This window comes from Nicrophorus vespilloides, unplaced genomic scaffold, assembly GCF_001412225.1.
Source record: "Nicrophorus vespilloides isolate i.1.1-1 unplaced genomic scaffold, Nicve_v1.0, whole genome shotgun sequence".
Lineage (NCBI taxonomy): Eukaryota > Metazoa > Arthropoda > Insecta > Coleoptera > Silphidae > Nicrophorus > Nicrophorus vespilloides.
In genome coordinates this window covers 87029-112301 of record NW_017099716.1, presented here as the reverse complement: position 1 = coordinate 112301, position 25273 = coordinate 87029, and the positions used below count along the sequence as shown (strand labels likewise).

At 33.2% G+C, this 25273-nt stretch overlaps 1 protein-coding gene across 3 annotated transcripts in view; it reads left to right on the top strand.

The window, feature by feature from the left end:
• Positions 1–25273, top strand: part of LOC108565354 (netrin receptor UNC5C) — a 96077-nt gene that overhangs the window by 19370 nt on the left and 51434 nt on the right. For 2 of the 3 annotated variants that reach the window (XM_017924777.1, XM_017924775.1), the window contains exons 2-3: positions 7723–7926; positions 22735–23121. In XM_017924777.1, the coding sequence (XP_017780266.1) occupies positions 7845–7926; positions 22735–23121 (469 nt within the window). In that variant the 5' untranslated portion in view covers positions 7723–7844. Of the gene's footprint in view, positions 1–7381; positions 7504–7722; positions 7927–22734; positions 23122–25273 lie in introns of those variants that run through there. The other variant, XM_017924776.1, reaches the window with a different exon arrangement.

Sequence of the window (25273 nt, the reverse complement as noted above, 5' to 3'; positions counted from 1 at the left end):
GAGGCGTAAATGCAGCCCCGAATACAATGGTATCCGTTATTCTATTATTTACTAGTTGTAGATTCGTACACGACAAATTTTATTGCGGTTTGCGCCCTACGTGGGGCCACAAAAAAAAGTGGACACATCGCATGTTTGGAGACTAAACTATAATTCATTGTGATTTTAATGCGCAATGGAAATATGATAAATGCCTTTTCGACTGCAAACTCTCTGGTCGTTGCCACGTCAAAGGGCGCGTTCGGTTCTTTCACGATTCTTTGCCCATTTTTGCGGCCGATTTGGCTTCAAGTTGGATTAGTAATGAGTGGCCGCACACAAAGGAAGGCGAAATTGGGACCCCAGGAAACTATGTTATTATTTTAATTACGATCCTACGCCAGTTTTCTGGGCCGAACTGGTTTTCCTTCCACAACGCGGACGTTTTTAAAGGCCCTCGAATTTTTTTTTATAGCCGCATTTAACTCATCCACCGGCTGTAATTATTTTTTTTAATGCTGGTCCCTTTTTTTTCCTTTGGTCCTCTCTCGAAACTACGTATTTTCGATTTTATTATTACCACCCAGAGAATGTAAACTTGAATGGATCCTAATCATTTATACAATTGCATATAGATTGACCATTTGTAACTGGGAATGTTTTGATGTTTACGAGCATTTTAACAATATTACAGAATAGCCATAAATTCTATAGTATCTCAGTAATTACAGCTATGAAAGTCATATAATCATTAAATTATAAAAATATATATTTATGATTCATTTTTCTGTTAAATAATTTGAAAATATATAATCTTACTTGAATATCTTTTTTAATATAAACTTTTGTTAATTTATATTATTAAGTAACACATTTTATAAAACTGACTTTCTATAGTATAATACAAATAAACTGCAACAAAAAGCAATGTATGCACATGAGAAGAAAATAGAAAATAATATTTTTCTGGTTTTAATGATGTATACTTGTTGATAAATTAAATAAACAGTCCATAACTCAATTATTATTTATTTACTATGTCACAGTAGAACAAGCAACTTCCAGTAGTGATATAAAAAAATATACTTTAGTAATGTTTCAAAAAATTTAAAAAAATAACTTTAGTATTATCAATAATTCTATGCTTTGTGTGAAAAGTTGTATTGTTAAGTAATAAATCTAGGAATGTTGGAGGTGATTAATGTTTTTGGTAATAATGAGAAAATTGCAAAGGAACGCGGAAAATGCAGAAGGAACTGTAAACAAACCGGGTAAAAAGATTACCTAATTGAAAATACAGAGAGAGTTGTGCACCGTAAACATGTGCAACTCTAAATAGCCGGAGACTGTAAGTGTAAACATAATTTATTTAAAAATTGTTCGTGCCTTTGTTGTGTTTGCGTGGTGTTTGCTGTTGTTGTGCGGTGCGGAATAGTTGTTGAAGAAAATGTAGAATTAGTTGTGTCTGGGAATAGTTCAGGATAGGAGAGAAGCCGTCAACTAACTCAAAGGTGTATGGGCGAAAGAAAATGTTTTGTTCTTCGGTTCTTCTTAACTTGCGCCGGAGCGGAGCGCAATTATTTATAGTGCACTGTGAGATGTGTAAAATAATCTACATTTTGTTTCGTCCCATTGGATGCCTCTGCTCCTCGACTCGGCAGGATGTTGGAGACGAGGATAACTCAACTAATCAAAACAAATGCTCGACAATTCTTGTAAATCATCGGGACCACGTTTAATATTCAAAATAGATGCGATGCCTATCTTTCGTCGACGACTACGCATACCTAATAGAAGAACGTTTCAGAGTGTGTATGTATATGTATATATATATACAAACACAACATGATGTGTATATATATCTTTATACAGATACTGACGCCACCTCCGCATTTTTCTCATTTTCACATATAAACGATGTAATCAGCATTGTGCCTAGACTCGTAGCTAGAGCTAGCATCATGTCTGTCCACGACATATACAGTTGTCACACATGTACACCTCAAATGTATGCACGATACACATATTTTATTTATTATTTATTCCGATTCTGCTTGTATGTGCGGCGTGTCCTGGTATGTCTGCACATATAGATTATACAAACACAATAGTTAATCAGCACAATGGGCCTTTATGTAATCATTTTATAAGGGAAACAATATATAATTTACAATTCCAACGGAATTATTTTCTTTTTTTTTTGTTAAATTTATTTTTGTATGCAAATGTAGGTGTATATCATTGAATCGCTGCACATTTATAATTGCCGATTAAAACCGATACACTTTCATGCAAAAATTGAATGCATGTTGCCTGAATGGCGTTCATAAATTCACGCGTAAATCACATGTTTTTCTGCAACAGCAAAAGGGTTATTTATTCGAATCACATTACGCTTCTAAAACAAATAGGCGCCAGGATATTTTGATTTGCTACTAGACAATGGTTAACATGTGCATGGGCGCACTTTTTTAACTAAATCTCCGTAGGAAGGTGGGCGTTCATGAACTCAATGCATTACAATGTTTTCCTGCTGGCGCCAAATGTATGATCTGCGCAAGACGCTATAAATCATAAGAATTTTAATTACAATAACGAAATATCATTAAAATGATACATTATATCAATCCAACTTAGCTTAAAACAAGTCAAAATATCTCTACAATATCTAAATTATCAATATATTTTAAATTTTGTTAATGCCAGTATGAATTTCTATTTGATGATTCTTTATGAAATTTCACTTTAAGAATTCTCATTTTGAGAAAGAGTTTGTTAATAAGATTTCTCACTATAGTAAATCTTTTTAATTCTGATGTGATGTCAAATATTTATTAATTAAACTTTGCTTTAAAATTGCTATAATTTATGTAAATACATTCCTTTGTTACATCAAAATACATTGTATTTATCTGCAATATGTGAATGATTAATGTAGACTGTCGACATACTAAATCTTGAGGGCGTAGGACATAACTAATAAAGATGACCAACTTACACAGAACTTGAAATATACCTGACTCAGGTAACATTCGGTTACCTGCGAAACGCAAACACTGAAACTGTGACAGCAAATTTGCATCATTTCTAAATACATCATAGCTGATAACATATATCATAAATTGTGGTTTGCAAAGAAAATGGAAATGATATGTGAATCTACAAATTTGGTAATAATTCTAAGTAACTTTGTTTTGCGGTATAATTATATAAGCGTTTTTTTTTCTTAACCATCAACATCTGTTGTAATTACCTTTTCGCTTTGCAATTGTCTTTTTTTAACTTTTAATATTCCGTTGTTTATGACCATTGTACAATTAATTACACGTCTACTTAAATTCCTATTAAAGTTTTAATTTGAACCATGAAAGTAACATTATGATAACGTTTTAATTGTTTTTCGAAATTATTAATAATTAAAAAAATCAATAAAATAATTAGCGTTTCGTAATTATCTTTTGGTGTAACTGTTACAACTGTATATTTTCTTTAAATTTTAATTAGTGTTTGATAATTAGTATGCATTCTACATTTATTGTATAAGTTTCAGTAGAAAAAATATAAACGATACACAAAAAAAAAAGAAAATCTTCAGAATGGATTGTAAATGTAACTATCTTTTAGTGCTATCACTGCTACAAAATATTTTTATACATCTGCTTTTATAGTCTTAACTAGAGTTGGACTGCCGTTGGAAATACACGCTCCAAAATAAATAATTTTCACGCCCTTTTGCACGCTTTTCACCTTTCACAGAGGGGTGAGAAATCTTGCATGCCGATGGAAACCAGGATCAACGACGCGTTCCAACAGCTCGAATATAGTTTGCAACAAATAAATACATTAGTCACACTCAACCGTGCACAATACCTAATGTTGTAATGCAACATTGGTGCAAGAAAAGTAATGATTATACTCGACAAATGATTTCTGCCTTTCATATTTCCCCCCCGATTCCTTTCTTTCTTAGTTCATTTTAACCTCCCTATTTTATCTATTGTTCTCGCGATCCTTATGGAATCGATCAGGAAGTTATGTTCTGTTCTAACCCATCAATAATGGACTTGGCGGATCTGCAGTAACCCGTTCGAAAAACGTCCATATGAAACCTGCACGTAATTTATTATTTAACGTTGTACATATACGTATGGACACATATAACATCCCAAAATGAATAAAAAAAAGCGGCATATACACATTGGATTTACTTTTAATAACAGAATTTCCAATTTCACTCTGGACACGGACAGAATGACAAATGCATGTAAAAATTGACTGATTTCTGTTACATATGTCTCCTATTTTATTATCCATACATTTTTATTTTGTATATCTGCCGATAAAAATAAAAGACTTATAGTTTATGAAATTTGATCATCTCGTATCCAATGTAATATAAATCCATAGACCATTTGTAATAAATAAACAATTTTTGTATATTTGAAAAAAAATCAACAACTTTAACTTCTATCGCATCTATGTTTAATTAGAAACAAGTAATATAACATTCCTTTAATTAAAATTCCTTAAAACGACTATAATTAATATTTATAAAATAAATATACTTGCTTAATTATATTTTCCATGTTATTAGTTTGTAATTTCATTTCATAAATTTCACACTAGTATTTTTTTTCATTTTATTACAGATAATACAATTGAAAAATTATTATTATTATATGAAATACATAAAATGAATAAACTTTTCAAATTCGATTGCTTTTAGAAAAGCAAAAAATGATTAATTTACATTTTTTTTAAATTCATCTTGTTGAAATCACTTTGGCATGTGAAAATATTTCGATCAATCGTTTTAATGATGTCTGTATTTTACCGATCTTCCATTAAAATAAATATATTAAAAGATCGTCGAATTAGCATTTCTGAATTCTATTAAGTATTAAAATGAAAACAAGTTGAGCTTCGTTTTATATCATAGCTTTGTGTAATAGCATTCCGAAGGTAGGAGAGAGGAAGGAAAAAAGGTTCAATTCTGCACGATAAGCGAGTGGAAGATGAGAGGAGCAGAGGTGGAGAAGTAGGAGGCTTTTTATAATTAGAACTCGCTTATGAAGTGCTCTCTTTTATATATTCCCGTGAACATAATTAAAAGATTTAATGACCGTGAAATTCAAGTTTAACACTGCATCGTCGCACGGAAATAGGAATGGAAATGGAAGAATTTAATATTTGTCGTGTCTCGTAATCGCGCTCTAAATATATTAATTTGGGTCATTTCGGTGGTCATTTTAAGAGGGATGGGTGGAAGGTATTTCCATGGCTGCAAATAAGACAAATTCTCCCCCTCTCAGACTTCGATAAAGAAGAAACGTGTATATATATATATATAAAAAAAAGACTTGGTGGAGGAGAAGAAAGGAAAGTAATTTATTTGCGTCCAGCAGACCTTTTAGTGCATTGCACGGTTAAGTGCGTTTTAATGTCGACCATAGACTTTTTCCACCTAAACGTTCTTCGTGCAAGATGCTCGGACGATCCAACAAAGTTCCATTGTTTTATCAAAGCTATTCCGATTTAGGACGGTATTCATAATTAATCGTACGGCTTATTGTTTGCGGCCGCATTAATTAATATCAACATTATGATGTGGATTGAAATGGGTTGGCACGATAATGGATTTCATAGGAATTGGATTGTAAATAAAGAATGACGAACAGCGAAGTGCATATTTAATCTTCCGTTTCGACGATATCTTAATTACAAATAAATAATTAATGAATCAAGTGTAACATATTGAAAGAAAGAGAACGACAGGTAAAAGAGAAGGAAAAAAAACACGAGCATCGATTTCACCCATTGTTTATGAGACAATTAATATTAATTGGTGTCCGTATATGGTGATAGTACGGCTCACAACTAAATCAATTTCGTGTTATTGATACAATGGGCCCCGGGGATGTGAATATACTATATAGACTTATTATATAGTACGGAGATGAAACAAAATGCAGATTACAAAACAATATAAAAATGAGATCCGCTGCTAATGATATGTTATAAATATGAAGTATGCAAATCGCATTGAAGACATTACAATTGAACATGATAAAGTTCAGTCTGCGGCTTTCGGCCTGGTGGGAGTACAATGAGTATTTTCCCTTAGTTGATTCAATATTATAAATTTGTGTCTGGTTCAGGCCAGTCCAGTCTGCGTGGGCGGCTGGATGGCTGCTATGTTATGCTATGTTATGTTATATGCTACGGTGTGCGTACATTCGACCAACTCACGCTCACATATATACATACGTGTAATCACACACATATACACGCACACGTCGTGTAGGACCGATAATTATTTTGTGGACCAATCAATTTTAAACTGATAACGCTAATAATTCTTATCACTACCGCCAAACCTACTGATTTACTCTGAAGACTTTAATTACGGCCATAATTCATCCGCACTAAATCTCGCTCCCAGCATTCCGAAACGTCGTCATTAATTATTTAAATTATTATCGTTTCTGCTAATTATCCTTGTCCAGTAATTATTTACATTTGGTCATTAGAAGTCACAGACCAATTACAGACAACTTAATTTGTAGGTATACATTTAAAACCTTTTCAAAGTTTCGAATTATAACAGAATCAATTTATCAAGCGATTTCTATTTATTTTTTTTTATTATCATTCCGTTTTAAATCAAAATTTTATATGTATATTATTATGAATTATTATACAATATCATTAAAAAATCTATTATTTTAAATAACAATAATTCTTTGTGATTTGTTTCATTAATGTCTTAGATTATAATTATTTTTATTTAATGAAACGATATATTTTAAAATTCATTAGTATTAAGTAAATATTATTTTTTTATAGTAAATATGTAAATAATAAAGACACATGCATCAAATTAAAGAATACTATAAAAAGTATTAACATATACATTCTAAACAAACTATTAATATGAAACGTTTATTATGTAATTGAATGTCTTGCACGTGTAATTATGTTTGTTTATTTTTTATTAAGAATTATCAAATGTCAATCATCTGCTTTAGAGATGATTCAGATTATAATACATGTTTTCAAATATAGAATCGTGATAATATATATAACAAGAAAAAAAATATTAATATAAGAATGATTGTTTATTTATTTTTTAATTATCCAATGTTAATCATCCTATGATTTTTTTTTAAATATAAAATGATACAATATGCTACTATAATATGTCAAGAAAAAAAAAACAAGTTGTCTGAAGGGAAAGTCTCGTGATGATGATGATCCGAAGGAGGTCCAAAAATAGAATCTCGTTATTGAGTCAAAGTTGAAATGGAAATGCTGATAGGTTTGGAAGATTCTGCGCCGTAGAGCCGAACGCACGCTTTTTCAGAAGTAGCTTAAGTCGTGCTTTCAGTATTGTCCTGCTAGGCGAGCGTTGCGTAACGTGCTTCAAGCTTTAGTCTTGCTCAGCGAGTCGCGTGTGCATACAGACAGCATTTCACTCGGAACTATTCAAATATTTGCGTTATTTATTATCAGAGCAATCACAAGGTATATTTACATTTATTTAATTGTTGCGAGCGTTTTGAAAATACAACTGGTGTTATATGGATTGAAGCATGTACACAAAACGAGACTTTCTATTTTTAAGCCTATATTTCTGTCACCCCAAACTGCGACGTTTTTAAGGGTGGATGTTGAGAGAAGAAGAAGATAGAAAAAAACAGCTGGAGCGATTTAATAACATTGTTCTGTTTTTATTTGTTACAGATAATAAACTAATGGAAGAGTGTGAAATGTGATGTGACAGTAGTGCGAGTGTTGTGCCACCCCCTAGTGCTGCGTTCCCGGAGTGTCAAGCCGAGCCCTAACCCCAACAACCCTTGGTAACCATGGCATCATCTCCTGCCGGCCCATGTCTGTCAGTCACAGTGTTATTGGCATTTTTCCTCGGCATCGTATGCTCTAATCAAGGTTGGTATCATATTATGAAATATGGATTAAGGAGGAGAGGAACGATGCAATGAAATGCCGCGCCGCCTACGCAAAATCAAATATAAATGTCAAAAGCTCTTGCGGCCTCTTTTGTAGGCAGAGTACAAAAGGCAGAAGAGTGGCCGCATCACAATTTTATTTATATATAAACTTGTACACAGTTTTTTTTTAAATTTTCATAATCTTATTTCATCCAAGATTAAACCACATCGAATCCAACATTAAGTAATCTCAAAAAGCGTTCACGCTTCCCCGTGGATTTGCAATGGAGGTAATTTCTTAATTGCCGACGTATAAATGAAATTAAACTTTTCTAATTATGTGCGAGCATAATGAAGAGAGAAGTTCTAATTAATTTTTTCGAGATTGCCTCGACTTCGGGACAAAAGTTGAAATCTTTCGCGTTTCTTTTGCGGGTCGGAAGCACAAAGAGAGTCGCAAAATTGGCGCGCCCGGCCCTCTCCTTTTGCCTTCTTTCTTTCTTTCAGTGATGCCGGTTTAAGGGGGAGAGTTTGTCGCCTTTTTCCACTAATAATATATAACCGAACTGCGGGGAGGTCCTTGTAAAGAGTAGAAGAGATGGTTGGGGTTCCCCATTGTGAAACCTAAATAGTTACAGGCGAATTTCGCATGAATTTCTCTATAATTAAAAATCTCAAAGCACCTGTTAAGTTATGACTTTCATTAGACTATATAGTAAATCATATCTTAGTTTTAAAAAGTTTGTGGTTAATAGAATTAAAATAATATTAACAAGTAAAGTAATCTATTTTATTTTCAAATTTGACTATATAATAAGTTATTTCATCTATAAAAAGGTAACATATATGTAATTGTAACAAGAAACATAGTAAATATGATTTATGTTATTGTATGTTCATCATTAAGCTAAAGTAATGAGTAATAAATAATAAAATAATATGAAAGTCATACAATTAGAATGAGAAGAATGAGTAATTATAATAAAAACATATGATTTATGTTAATTGGTAATAAACTAATACAGAACATATAAACTATGAACATTGAATTTATTAACAATAAAGTAATAAAAAATTAATCACAGTATAAATAATTTAAGAATATATTATTTTAAACAGTTTCTTGTTTCTTAAAGTTGAATATATAAAATTATATTAATCTGTATAATTTTACCTATATCAAAATGTATGTACAATGTAAATAATTACGATAATTAACGTAGTGATTTGTTTTCTTCTCATCAAACTAAAGTAATGAGTAATAAATAATAAAACAATAGTAAGAATCAGGCATTAATCATAAGAAGAAAGAGCATTTATTATAAGAACATATAATTTATGTTGATACGAAAGCGTCAGAGGGAAGACGGATCGTGCCAATTTTTTCTTCCTCCTTCTATTTCTCTTTTTTTTTTGGTTGTTCCCTTTCATTTTCGTGTGTATGAGAGATGCGGCTGCGACGACACAACTAATAGCCCAACATCAAATTTATGGATCGGAGCGTCGTGAAGATAGATCCACGGACATAACGTGCCTTTTAATATTATTGTGCATGAATTATGTACAGTGGGAACGAAGCATGGGTTTCACTTCGACGATGCACGAATTGAATTACCTTTTTTAACCCCTCCTGTCTCTTCGTTCTTTTCTCTCCACTCCTCAACGTATTTTTTTTTGTTTCCCCATTTCGGTTTTGTTAAAACCGAACGTAAATATTTGAAGAGTTCCGTGAGACGACCCATCGATTCCTGCTCCCATGTAATCGGATTTTGGAACAAATTAACGTTTTGTGGTTGTTTAGATTTATACGCTTCTGACTTTCATTCAACCATCACAATATCATCCACTTAAAACGAATTACATTTATTTTTATACCAACTTACTTGTTTGAAAATCATTATATATTTGAAAAGCCTTGTAGTTTATATAATTTACTTGTAGTTGTTGCCTGTAACTAAAATCTTTGTAGTTTAATATTAATAATATGAAACTGAAAATGTTCTCAAGAAATTTTTGGAATAAATTAATAAATTCTTATAATCTAGAAAATATGAAGAATTTCTATACAAAAGAAAATACTAAAGCTTCTGCAGCTTAAAATAATAATTATTTATATTGAGTATTACTATTTTTTTTTATAGCGCATGGTGAATCGTATTTACGACCTTAAGAATCTTTTTCAAGGTTAAGGAAAGATGTTTTTCGGTTTTTCGAGAATTGAATATATATTCCTCGGTCTATAATTTGAAACATATTATGTATATGGTCTCAGGTAACCAGGGAACGCCCATCCTCCTCTTGTCTGCCTTCAAAATCCCAGACCCCCGAGGAACTTTTCATTCTTGCTCTTCAGTTTCATAATTTGTGGTAATTCTAAGAGGAAAGAACGAAAGACATATTTTCTTATAATGGAAATCAGTTTTTGAGTACCTCTACCTGTCATAACATAAACATTCGATCCATTGTTAAAGTTTTTCTATACATTTCAATACGCCCGGAAAATTATGCATAATATGTTCTTTTGTTATATTATTAAGTTTAATATTGCGAAAGTTTCTTCTAATATTACATAATTTATTATAATAAGAAATATTGATAAATAATTATTTTGTCTTAATAATGTAATTACTTCGCAAATTTGACTGAAGCATTATCAAAGAAAAAAAACGTTGGTGTAAATGTTGTTGTAAAACTAATATACTAAAGTATAGAGAAATCTTAATGAAGCGTTAACTTATGAAATAGATTAAAGCGTAAAAGTTGAATAAAGAGCGACTGAAAGCGAAATGATATTTAAAGATTAATTGCTACTGTTGATATTGTGATATTTATCTAGTAATGTATTAAGAAAACGGCGTAATATTAGGAAATCGCTGGGAGACAGTAATTAATGGCCTTATGGTTTTATCTTGGACTTTATCGCGGAGCTTGGGAAAGTCGTAAAACTATTTTTAATCCCATCCTGCCATTGGTAATGAATTACCCTTGGCCGCCGGAGCTTGGATTTGTTAATTAAAAACAATTGCTGCACACGTTCAAATGATAGATGGCCCCGACAAAACAACAGAAAAAAAAAACAAAAACACAACAAAAACGCGGACAGACGGACAGCAGCAACAAAATAAACGGGGCCACCTAAAACATTGTTGCGGCAGTTAACACGGAATTCGGATTTGCGTTTTTTATATATGTATATGCACATATCGTTTTTGTTTTTATGAATGGTCAAAAACGACCACCGCACGTTACAATGCAAATACAAATATATCAATGTCAATTAGTGTAAATAAATCTGAATATCCTCCGGTGGAGGCAGCAGGCGAGCAAACAATGACGGCAGAACACAGAGATTCGAGAGAAGAGAGGATAAGTGTGTACGTGTATATTCCAGATATATAGAATTTTTTTTTTGGTCGCTTCGCTTGGTTGTTGTTGCTGTTGTTGTATGTATATAGAGTCTCTCTGGTGTGTCTGGTTGGATGCGGATGGAAGAGAAAGAGACCGTCACCCACACATGTTATTCTTTTTTCCCTGTGTTCTTCCCACAGGACGCGGGACACAGATTTATAAATGTCCGTGCCGCCTCCTCCATGTTCCGGGATTTCTATAAGTGACGGATGACTCCCGATAGAATACAACCCCCGATTGTTTACAGAGAAACGCCATTAGGGAAATTTCAATTAGCCCAATTTTCTGTTCGGAGCTTTTGATTTATTATAGCCCACTGCGATCTCATTCATTCTATTAAACGTGTATATACGTCCCCGATATTCCGGATTAACTCCCGATATTGTTTCGAGCGCTGCTCCAGATACTAATCTCCCTGCTTCAAGCCAAATTGCTTACCTATATCACGACTCCTCCATCCCATTATTGTATAATTCATTTCCCAGCGAAGCGAGTCCTCGCAGTTACCAGACTTTACCGAGCAGGCCAAAACAAAACAAACGTGATGTGGTCTCGATTCCGCTACACCTAAATTCCCTTCCACTTTTAATACCTCTCAAATCCCTCCGCTGCACAAATAAACAACTCAGACTTTACTTCATCCTTCTCTCTGTCTTCTAGACTTAATAATTACAACAAATGTTTATTTGATATTTGATACTCATAAACAAATACCAGCAAAAATTACATAACGCTATGCAAATAATAAGCGATTCATAGAGCCGCGGTCGGTGGTCCTCTTCCCTCAAACCGTTCCCAAAGAAACAAACAAACACATGTTGCCATTAGGCCATCACGAAACAAATGTTTATTTGGAAAAATATTTATGTGAGACAGGCGCCACCAAAGAGAGACGCATCCCATATGGTCATCAGGCAAAGTGAAGCGAAGGAAACAAATCGTGGACGTAACTCGAGACGTCGAACTTGTTTAATTCTCGTGCAAAAGTCCCTGGTCTTCGTTTTTTTTTATTAGTCTCGTAAACTGGGACAAAATAGTGTTTTGGGAGTGCGGGTCTCGACCCCTAAAGCGACTTGATTTGATTTTCTGCAACAAAACCAGAACACCTTGGATTACGCCCAATTAAAAAACACTCAATCCGATGAGAAAACTTTTCCCATTTCGCCTCATTTTAATACTTATTTTATAGTTTTTACACCAACATTGATATAGTTATTAATCCACTTAATAAACGTGTAATTTATTATGACTCACAAACACAGTCCATTTATAACAAAAAAAACTTTCTTAATCAATGGATTAATTTTCTTATTTATTGATTTTATGTTAAACTGTTTTTGATACTATTCCCAGATGCACAAAACTTTAAACTTAGTATACAAAGAACTTTCTCTGGACCGGATTCTGAAAGTATTTGCATAATTCTCGCTGGATACGGAACAGAATTTGAATTTTCAAAGTATATTCCGTATTTGACACATGCTTAAGCTCTTAAAGAAATGCAAATTAAATAAAATTTCCAGTGAAATTGGATTTTATAACGTCGATGTGATTTTGAACTGCTTAACCTTGTTATTGCATTTGTTTGTTTTTAAAAAAAAATAAAAGTGAGACACATTGAAATGATAGAATTAAAGGGTGCATTGATGCAGGGCGAGTTGACATGGCAATGCTACATGTTGGGAATGCGATGGCTCGCAGTAATAATTAGAATATTATTAATGCAAGTGGGCAGAAACATCAAACGGCTGCTGTATAATACAGCACTTAGTTCAATAGTCATAATCTAATTCCATGTGTAAATGTTCTGTTGTAATAAACGTCAGTCATGTAACGTGCACAAGTTTGTACGTGTAGTGTGTACGCATTCAGTCATAGTCATAGAGTTGGAGTGGTGTGAGTGAATGAGTGTGCGTATGTATGTGTGTATCGGGAGCAGAGCTGAAAATTGAATCAAAACATTAAATTCGTTTAATTGAATTGCATTTGTACGCTCTGCATAACTGCGAAATGTAATCCGACGCTATGAATTCTTGATTCAATTACATTTTAATTATAAAGTTTTCCACTCCCCAAGATCGTATCCATTTTGGAACGATGTCTCGTTTGCTGATAACTCAAAGACGGATGTATCCGTATTATTATGATGATTCCCTTCCACGATCATTATTCCGAAATTACGTAACCGATATCACGATTTCTAATAATCTGTGATCGCCGTTAATATTAACCGATTTCAAAGTAATGAAAAGAATATTTGCACTGTTCACTGAATCTTTAGGAATAAAAACGTAATAGGTTTTTGAATTAACTAGAAATGCAATTTATTTGTAATAGCTGTAGATACTGAAGCAATTACAAATAAATGAAGTAGTTTCAAAAACTTTAATCTATTTGATTATAAAAGATTGTAATAAAGACATTTGTATGAACTTTGCACTAGAAATTAGTAACAATTGCACTATTTGTTTATTTATTGATGGCTCTTTAATGAAGGAACAGAGGAAACCTATTGAAGAGCTTAACAATTCATTATGTGTTGGTTATTTTGATAAAATAAAAATATATTTAGTAATGAAGGAAGTAATAAACATTTTCTAAGTTTTCAACAATTGCAGCATTATTGTTTATTTGACCGCTTATTGTATATTCATTATACCGATTGCGAGGTAATGAGGAACTTTCAAAGCAGTCAATTAAGAAAATAGAGAAAACTTCATTATGACGTGAAATTTACAATTACACAGTTATTTACGATAAACAATTTTTCGCGCAGACAAAGGTCCATTAATTATGCTGAAAGTTGTTCAACGTAATTAAAACTTTATATTTTAATTAAACGCATTGAATATGCATTCCAACAAAATCGTTTCATATTCATTACATGCATCTCTCCCCTCCATTCGCAATATAAAATCAAACAACAAAAATCCTGAAATCCATCCATCCTGCGGCTCCCCTCGCCTTCTTTTCCCGTCCATCCGCGACGCTTCAATCAATCCAAATTATCTTTCTCTGTGTATCTGAACTGTTTTTAATGTTAGCCACTCGTTTTTTTTTTCTGTGTTATATATTTTTGATGTGCGCGTTGTTTTCCATTCCGGCCTTTTATCTTCGTTTCGGACGTGGTCCTGGACATTAATAACAACCTCCAATAATCTCATTATTCATCGAAACATGCCTAACAACGTATCATTAATGTGAATTTAGTGCATCGCCCTAAACCACGAAAACGGACCAGATAAAAAATATATATAGAAGGAATTAAAATCGCCAATAAATCGGGCTGTAAATCTTCAGCGGCAGAAGTATATTAATTAAGCGCTTTTTATTTTTTTGGGGGTCTTTAATGAATATGAACAGTCGCTAAAAGCCGCACAGATGGGACCCCGATTTCGAAATGAGGCTGTACCAGCGGATGGCATTGTCTTCAGCAGACCATCCACTCTCCGCCATCCACGTCCTTTCTTTCGCTGCTCCTATCCTTCTTCTTCTTTATTTTTTGTTTCTTCTGTTTTGTTTTGTTTTGTTTTATTTCAAATTAAAATTCAAGTCTGCTAATGTTGTGTGTTTTCTTTTGTTTCCTGCGGTCTTTTGTTCGGGGCCGCGTTTTAATGTACATCGCTTGAGCTCTCGTAATAAAAATGCAAATTGAAAAGATTCATATATGTTTCATATTTTTTTTTGCCCGCTCCTTTTTCGTTTCCCATTTTTTGACGGAACTCTCGCGAAACACTTACATAACGAATGTTAACAAAAAAAAAATACATATAAATGAACATGTAATTTATATACGTGTACAAAGCGAACGGACAAAAAGCAGTAACGAAAAAAAAATGTGCTAAGCGCGCGCGATTGAAATTTATAATTAATCTCGAGGGTAGTTAATTAATAAAACATTTGCATACCGGAAGTAATCGTGTAAGTATTTGAATAAACCGGCACGTAATTAAAATAACAAAAAAAAAAGATGTGTATAACTTATAAGAGACAATGAGGAATGGACAGAAACGGAAACGCTGTTTTCGAATTTCGTTTTCGTAGTTATTTTATTTCACTCTTCCTCTCCTGCGCCTCTATTTTCAGCTTATTTAGAGGCGTAATCGTTAATTAATACTCTCCGACTAATTAGGTGTTGCAGCATCAGTCGTATAAAATAAATAAAGCGGAGTTGCTGTTTCTAATGAACCAACACAACAAATTTGCTGTAGTTTAATTAGTAAAAGTAGCAGCATTTATCGTGTAAAATACTGAAACTAATGCTGTTGAAAAAATGTAAAATTTAAACACTAAGACGAGAAGAAGAGAAAGCGATATCTCAAGGAAAAGAAAAACGAATCGGGAATTCGAATAATCTTTTTGTCTAGATTTTTAAAAATTTCGTTCTTTAGTTGCAGGTCGTAAATTGCTTTCTGTTTCGGCGTATAAAAGATGGTTATGAAATAAATTAAGACGCACAGTAGGAGGCAGCCTACTGAAAAGCCTTGGCGACAAACGTTTAGATAAATATTATAAAAGATTTAAGATAATTCTGGGTGAAAATTTATGTGAAGTTAATTTGTGGCTCGTACCCGTTTCTGAACGCTGAACCACCAACCGCTGCGTTATTCTGTCCCGTCGTAAACAATATTTATTTCTGCAAAACATCACCTCGTATTAAGAACATGGAGATTTATCAACGTTAAGTTAATTCGTGTAGGTATTTATTTGTTTGGCTTTACTCAACTGTGGAGGCTGACTTTGCCTGTCTTACTACCACTCATTCTGCATCCCACTGTTGTTGTTAATCTCCTCGCGAATCGCCATCTTAAACACACAAATGTTTAACGTTAATAATTTTATTTGCAATGCTTGAACAAATTACCAACTACATTATTTACTTCTTATTTTATGTAATTTTATTGATCTTTTGTATCAAACTAAACATGTCTAAGCAATGATGAAAAATTGTTATCATATCAGAAAATGACTTACTTTGATTGGTTTCTACGTTGGTTTTTATTTATTTCAACGCTATTGTAATGAAGATTAATAATCATCTAAATTGCTGTAATATTTATGTTTTTCATGAGTATAAGATAATGTAAACATGTTTAGCATAAGAGTAATATCAATATTGTCTAATAAATAATATTATTTTGAATTGTGTTTACATGAGAATCAATTACTTTCAAATTCATAATTTACGCCGTTTGCTCCTCGATAAATGCGGAGGATAAAGTGAATGAATTTATCCTTACTTTATGGAAATACGCTTCGATAATATTCGAATTCCGAAGACGTAATGTGTCCAGTAAACACATTGACATTTGACTTTTTATGAAGCTACTTCGGAAACTGTACGAGTATGGTCCTTATAAAAAAGTACACGTACATATAACTAGTTATTTACGTCTACGAACCAAAGTCATAAAATATTTTTATCGATTTTTAATTGGATTTCGGAGCCGAAACTTTTCGATGGCGCTAAAAGTCGTGTATTTGCTGGAAATGAAGTGGATGTAATTAGAGACTTAAAACGTGAAACTGTTTAGTTGGAGCATCGTTTTGGTGTTAGGGCGTTGATGGATGTTCGGTTTATGAATTTCGTAATGAAATTAAGGATGGAAGAAAACGAAGGTTTAGCTTTTGGTCGACGCTGTGGTATTGTGCGCAAGCATTAAAATTAATGATCATCGGAATACCTGCGCGTAATTATCCCCCACGGTTCGGTAGTCCGGTGACAAAGTTGGATATGAAATTACACCATAGGCGGTTTACACCGTTCACGATGTATAAAACTGGTAGCAATGTCCGAAGCTTTATGTATGCGCACTAAAATCCTTCTGCATCATCCCATTGCATGCTGGGAATATATAACAATTAACTTACACAGCTCGTAGAACAAAAACCGATACGTTTTACATAAATTTACATGCTGAATATGAGAGGAGGAAAACCGGTACCACGTGAAAAATTTTGACATTGCACACGTATAAAGTGGCCATTTAGCATTTCGCTTTGGTTCCAGCTACTTTCTTCCCACCTTTTTTTTTTGTAACTCATCCTCCGTTACTTACTCAACATTGTTTATGGTTTGTGGACAATAATTTCATACTTAATAAGGCGAAGCTTATTACCATACCCGCAAAATGAATATGCATACCTACATAATATCTTCTTTAAATTTGAATTGAACCGTCAACCAGCCTTTTTATTCCTGCAATTCGGAATTCATTCCAATCCAGAGCAATTATAGGAAATATTTCAATTAAAATTATCTGAATAATTCAACAATATCAGATCTGCTGCGCGCCGCTCGGAATCGAATTCTTTTCACCGTCTGTTTTTCCAAATGAAATTCAAATATTTTTAGTATACATCTTTGTATTTCTTTTCAAAGATAAAAAATGTACGGTCGATTTCTCCACTTTTAAAAAATTGCATTTAATCGGAATTGGAATTGGCGCGTTGTTATTTTAAGTTTGTGCTTAATGAAAGGGATTTTCCATTATACCCTTTCCTTCTCTTCGATCCGGTTAAACGAGCCTTGGAAGTTGCGTTGTGCGCTATCCATTTTTTCGATCGCGGAAATCTATTTGCATAATCATTTTTGAGCTCCGCAATTAAATTAACTTTAAGTGGAGAGATAAAGGTCATTTTGTGTTTAATTGTGTAAGAGTAAGGAGGCTAAGAGCATATACGCATCTAAATAATGTAGTCATGTACTTGAGAGTAATTAACGAGTGAGATTCATCTGGACCAACATATCATTAAAGAGGAATCTTGTGACATGATTCTCTTAATTACCTTAATTTATTTTACGAGATCGCTAAGTAGATAGCTAACTAACAGCTTGAACGTTTGTGAATATGTTAGCATGCTATTGCTATGGCGTATTGACTATATGTATATATACGTAAGCCTTATACTCTCAAGCTCAGTTCTCTATAAACTTGTTTATACCTTGGACCCCGGAGCAATCGCGTGGGTAACTTTTAGATCTTTGATAAATCGACTGCTTCTTCTTTACCTTCTCTCCTCTTTATCTCGTCTCTCTGGAACCGCTGCACTCTTTAAGCTTTATGCGTTCGCGTGATTCTAATACTCTTCTTTTTTTTGTTGTATTGTTACTAAGCACCATAATTACCATTCAATACGAAACGAAATTCAATGCCTTTCAATTATCACCAAACCTGATTATTTATCATCAATACGTTCGTCGCGCTTACATATTAATCCAAACAGTTCATGTGTCCTTTGGGGAAAGCAGTATCACTTCGTTCATTGTTCCTTACAACCAGAATGATAACCCCGTCGCATCACATACATATTTATAATTTATATCTCTTGCATACAACATAATTAATAAATATATATGACGGAGAACGCTTGGAGTAATCGCATTAATCGGATTATTGCTTATTGCACAAATAACAATTAATTCCGAAGCAGTCCAAATTAATGTAATCTCCGCAACTTCACAGAACTCGACACTAAATATTATAAAGAAAGAGTTTTATTTTTCCACAGTTGTAATGCTATACACGCCGTCATTAATCATACAAGAATAGATTTATTGGTTTTCCACAATGCATAATTCATAATAATAAAAATATTGAATAAGAATTCCATAAAAATACTTGATCTATTGGTGCTCGTTCCGATGGAATAATAACACGCTTAGTCGAGGCTCTTACATTTCCGGACCTAATATAGTTAATAGGATATTTATGCGATATCGAACTCGAATCATGCGTTCATTCAATTTGGATACAATATATATACGAGATTCGAATTTCTTAACGCTATGTTTTATCTTGACCCGTGGGACGACCTCAGCATCCTAATCAAAATAGAAAATATAAAGGAACATCTAAATTTAATAACACAAAAGATATTTCATCTACCATCTCATAAATTCAATCATAATTTAATTACAAACATTTCAAAAACAAAACGTAAATTGTAACAATATTGTTCGTAGTTTAATGCTAAGTAATATGAATAGTTGAAATGCAATACTTGAAAAGGCTTATTAAATTCCCAAGTATTTCGGACGGTATGTGATTTGCAAACTTTGCGTCGTTTGATACTTGACTAAATGGTTATTTGGTTGGTATGAAGGGAATGGGAAATTTGCTCAGTAATTAAGACTTTGGATTGTCCGTAATATGCCACCTAGTTGCTCTGATGTGGTTCCATTTGATGTTTGCGATTTCTCGTATGTCCTGGTCGAAATAATTTCTACTCTGAAATTACTGCACACGGAAAAGATCCACGAAAAGATCTGACACTAAACATCGCATGCCAACTGATATATCTCTCTCCTTCTCTCTTTAGATTTAGGCTATTGTTTTAAAGATAAGAATTACGGGGAAATTATCGTAAAAGTAGCCTTTTCATTTCTACATTTAGCGACATTTGTTTCACTTAAATTACAAGGATTACTTTCTTAATATACCGTTTTATTAACACAATTCAACTAGATATAAATTAACTCTCAATTCTTTAATCCTTCATATAATAAACAAAAATGAAAAATTTGGAGATCTACAGATAGATAGCAAGGAATCTTTGTAACTAGTTTAGCATAGACTTGAATGGAATCAACTTTTAGTGTGTTAACTTTTTAATTATACGAACTTTGTTTCTTAAATTTTTTAACTTATTTAATATACATACTTAATTAATTATTCAGTAAACAGCAATAATATTTTGTAAGTTTTGAAAGACAATATTTTGTATTCATTTTCAGTGTTAGACCTTGACCTACACGTATACCTTAATAATTCAACTATTTTCTTTTAACCATTGTATAAAATGACACTGAAAACTAAGTACTTCCAAACGACTTTCTAGTGATGTCGTTAAGAGTATTAAGCATACAAAATCGTGGTTTATGGATATAAAACCAGTTATTTACAAATTTCTTAGAAATCAGGCATATCAAATTCCTACCCATGATTTAGATTAATGCCATCCTTGTTGTAATTACATCATTGTAATCAGTACTATTCACATTAAAAGAAAAATAAGTAACACATTGTTTATATATAATGAAATAATGCCATCTTTGTAGTTACATCATTGTAATCTCTATATTTTTCAGAAAACAAAAATTTAAAATATTTAAAAACTGAAATGAAATCTTTATAATAATATGTAAAATATCTTTTTTTCTTTGTATATAAACTGCATGTAATAAGAGATAAAAGGCTACTAACCTACGATGCTCCATTATAGACAGATTCTAATAAATAAGTTATCGTCTTGTTATGAATAAGCTAAAAATGGAACGAGATTATTGCTATTAAGTGGACCTTATTAAAATGCGATAAAAACATCATTTTAATTAGTATCTTATGTGTTTTTTATTGTATGTCAGTTGTCGACGTGAAGATAATTAATTTAAGAAAAAAACGTCAATTTGCAATGTCAAGATAAATCTGTTACGAGCAACGAGAATGGTATGTAAACAGCATTAAACAGCATCGGCCGTGACCCAAAGTGTAATTAAAGAAAGGCACTTTTGCGTTAACGGACGCTCCTTGGAAATGTTTATATTATTTCTGTTTAGAGGTAAAAATGAAAAGAGCTCTTTTTCGCATTCCCGTTAGGTGAATTATCTTCGTACGTGTAATTGCGCGCTTTTGCAATAAAAAGTCCTGCTAGCATGTTTATAGCGATGCAAAAAAAAGTTACACCCATCGCAACGCGCGGATAATTTTACAAGTAAGTAATCATCGGTCGATTACAACCATTAATTTATATAAAATACAACTCTCTGTTGTTAACGACAAACCATTAAAACCGCATATTTCCAAAGATAAATCTTCCAGGAGTGCACTTTTCGCTTCGATTAAACCGCATCGTTAATTATCCACCTATATAATGCAAGCTAATTATCATTGCTTTATTTTATATAATTCAAGTTTCTGTAATAATTTCAGTAAACTATATTTAGCGATTTTTGCAATGTAACAGGCTTCAATAATTAGTTTTAAAACTGAAACTAAAATATAATCTTTTTAAATTTTTCAACAGGCAAAAAAAAATTGATGGTGACACTTGTTAGAAAGGAAGAGAATTAAATGAAAATTCGTTCAGTGAATATTCGAATGTAGGCACAGCTGCTGCTAAAGTTGAAGTGCAGAAAGCGTTACGCGTAAATTTACGAATTCAAGTTTATACCTGAATATCAGAATTGTATGGGCGAAATAGTTGAGAAATAAAATATTTGATATAAACTTTATGGTCTGTATAATTTTCGATAATTAATTAAAACAGAAAATAAGGCAGGTGTAATAACATACTCCGATACTCCGTTCGGCGGAAGCACATTAATGTTTTATGAGTTTATGTAAAACCTCGCTAATGGAGCGAATTATGTTGCAGTAGTTTTTCACTTTATTTTCGAATATCTGACTGGGAATTTCAGATGTAATGAATATATTTAACGAAGGGTGCGCGAAAAGGGCCTGAACCATTATAAACCACTCGGCTTAGCGTTTCTCAAAAATGTAAATTCCTTTTCAATCCCGTGTGCGAGAAAAATATATTCCGTCTGCTATTTTTCTCACTTTTGTTTTTGTTCCGAGGCGAAATGGGATGATTTGTAAATGGCACTTGATGTAAATGCAACGGTTATTATTGATTGCTTTCGATCTAGATACACGCCTTGACGACAAGTTCAATTAGAAGGTGGAAATGAAAAGAATCACGCGGAAATTAATGAAAATCGGAAGGCCGTTTATCACTGCTGCTAGCATGAAAATTATCTAGCATTTGTCTCAACACGTGAGTTATCTAAAGCGTTACATTATCGTTGCACGCAACAAAACCGTTTGGATTAATTTATGATGCATACCTTGTGGATGGACTGAAACGATTGGTGGAACGGCGATTTCTGAAAACATTCAGAATGGATATGTGTTGTCGATCTTTCAGTACCTAAAAAAACAATCTAAATTACCTGTAACCTTCTAATAAATAGTATACTTTTATAGATTGACTCATCCGTCATGTTCTTAGTATGAAATAGAAGCATTTTCAATGTTTGAGTAATTCAAATATTTATTAACAAAAGTTTCATATAATTTAACATAAAATATTGTTATATTTTGGATACGAAATATTTATAATTTTTTATGTTATTATAAACATGCTCTAAATTTATATTTATTACTTGGTTAAATGTAAATGTATAATAGAAAAATTGTAATGATATTGAAAGTGTGAGTGGCTTTGATATTTCGGATGCTTGGAGGGTGTACATTGAGTGAGCGAAAAGGAAGATGGGGAGAATTTCTTGTTTTATTGTTAATCCTGTTACGTGCGAAAGGGATTCGATTGCGAGAAAAACGACGGCGAACCCGATAAATCCCTTTTAATTAAAGCCTTAATTCTTTCGTTACAGACGGTTCGCTGCTGGAAGACGCAGAGCCGACAAAACCATCAACTTCGGAGCCAGACGAATCACTCCTGCTGAACTCTGACTCCCTGCCGATATTTCTCCTGGAACCGAAGGATTCGTACGTCGTGAAAAACAGGCCTGCCCTATTACAGTGCAGAGCCGCTCACACCCTCCAGATATATTTTAAGTGCAACGGCGCTCGTAAAGTGGAAACAAGGCTGATGGACATCGTGGATCCGATGTCAGGTGTAAGGTTCGTTGAAGCCGAGGCGAACGTGACCAGAGACATGGTGGAGGAGTTTTTCGGCAAAGAGAAATTCAAATGCGAATGTCACGCGTGGAATGGCAGAGGTACCATCAAGAGTCAACCAGCCGCCGTCGAAGTCGCATGTAAGTACAGCTAAAGTACAGCCACAACTGCACTTCCATTTCGAATGTTGATGCTCCGTGCCTGCCTTTACCTTTTCCATTTTTCCTTCTTTCGTTTCCCTCTCGCCCACCTATGTTTATCTTTCGCGCTTCGCCTCTAATTTCATTCCCACGTTTCGACGCCTCCCGGTTTATAACTGCTGCGAGGAAGGAAGAAGCGAGGATGATGGAGGAATATAGTATATAGAGGTATAAAAGAAAGAAAGCCAGACGACGCGACGCGCGTGTATGCATGCAGCGCTCAGAACAATTACAAGCTTATAAAATGTAATATACCTAGGGAAACAATTAATTATAGCTACACAGGCGTGTACAATTCCATCCCGTTTTGTTCTGAATTACCAAACTGTGTGGCAGAAATCACGGTAGAATAATTGTCCTTTGTAATAATTTCTGGCGCTGAAAATGCAGTGGCGTGAAAAGCGAAGCGAACAATAGAAATTCGTGTGTCCCGGATAAGCTTGCAGGGCACATATATACGTTAACTTCGCAATGGATTAACGAAACAGGTCAGACCTATTCTACTCAAAACAATTAAAGTAATTTCGCATACATTACAAGTGTCTAGCCTAAGATCCGCATCAGCGCACCCCAAACAATAAATCATATTTAATGCAACTGTCTTAATTGTCCAAAATATTCACCACGATTTTGTACTGCGACATTGCCTCGAAATCAATTGTTATTGTTGTACATCCACAATATTTGTACGTATACGTGCATACAAAACGTACGCACTCATTAATATTTTACCCCCAAATGCAACAAAACGTAACGCTCCATACCCTCAGAACCATAAATACAAACTAATTGCTAATTTATTCCCACTTTTTCGTGAAAATCGATTTATGCTTATTGTTGCCATCCCGTAATTCAATTGTATTCCGCCGCTGTGCATATATCAGTACCCAAAAAATAATCCACGCGAAATTCGGATTTTCCAAACATTTGCTAATTAAATTTATTGGCTAATTAGTTTATGGAAAAGTGCAAAATTAATCAAAACCTAACCTTTAATAAATGTCATTGGTTAACACAATCAATAAACATGAACCAATCAATTGAACATTTCCAATTGTCTAACTTTCATCAGAAAAGTAATTATATATTTTATTTTTTCGTAATAATATAAAAAATGCAATTCAAAAGAAATAAATATAAAAAGTATATAAATGTAATTCGATCCAATACTTTGGATTAAGAAGAAAATGTAATCCAATAAAAGTCTTCTGGGAACTTTATATCCGCTTTCAGCATTGTTCAATTATGTCAGCAAAATTACTACAGCTTCCTTACATTTTCTTTTTATATGTTTGCTCAACAAGTTGATATGATTTAATTTATATTTATATAATCGATTTTTATATATTCTATACACTAACATTTACTTAATAAACGATATCGATTACTTAAATCTAAGTATTGGAGAATGATTTATTTAGATATGAATTTCGTTAAGTGTTTATATTAAATTGGTCGATAAGATTATTTTCAATAGAACTTTCCAAGTTATTTTTTTTTAAACAGTTTCCGTGTTTTACCATTTGTAGAGGAAATTTATTTATAGTGGCTTTTGAAATCAATGCCCTTTTATGATGTTTAATATATTCTCGGCATTGTCACAATGGATTTTCTTCCTCCTCATTAGAACCTAGTCACATATGAGACGTTATCTAAATCACATATATTTTGAAACATGTGGGATGCGGTTATTTATAAAGCCGCAATTGAACAGAGAGTTGTGTTTATTGTTTATTAATTATGAGGAGGATGCACGTGTAACTCATTCATAATTTGTAACGTGCGTACGAAAGTTGAAGCCAATGAATGTTTGGAAAGGAAATCGTAGCTCGAGGCGTATTGGGTTTCGGATGTAACGAAGTTCGAAAGCATTTCAGTCAGTCCCTTTCCATCCCGTTCTTCGAGCATCCCGATGTGACAAACCTCCCCCCATGCGATCAAACAAATAAATACGGTGGCTTCTAAGTGCGATGGCTTAATGAAATTTCCCCGAACCAAAAGCGCTTTTGTCTTTAACGGTTTGCATCCGCGACTATACATCTCTGACAGTCGCTCATTGGAAAGCCACATGTCACTTGCACGTCGATTCAAT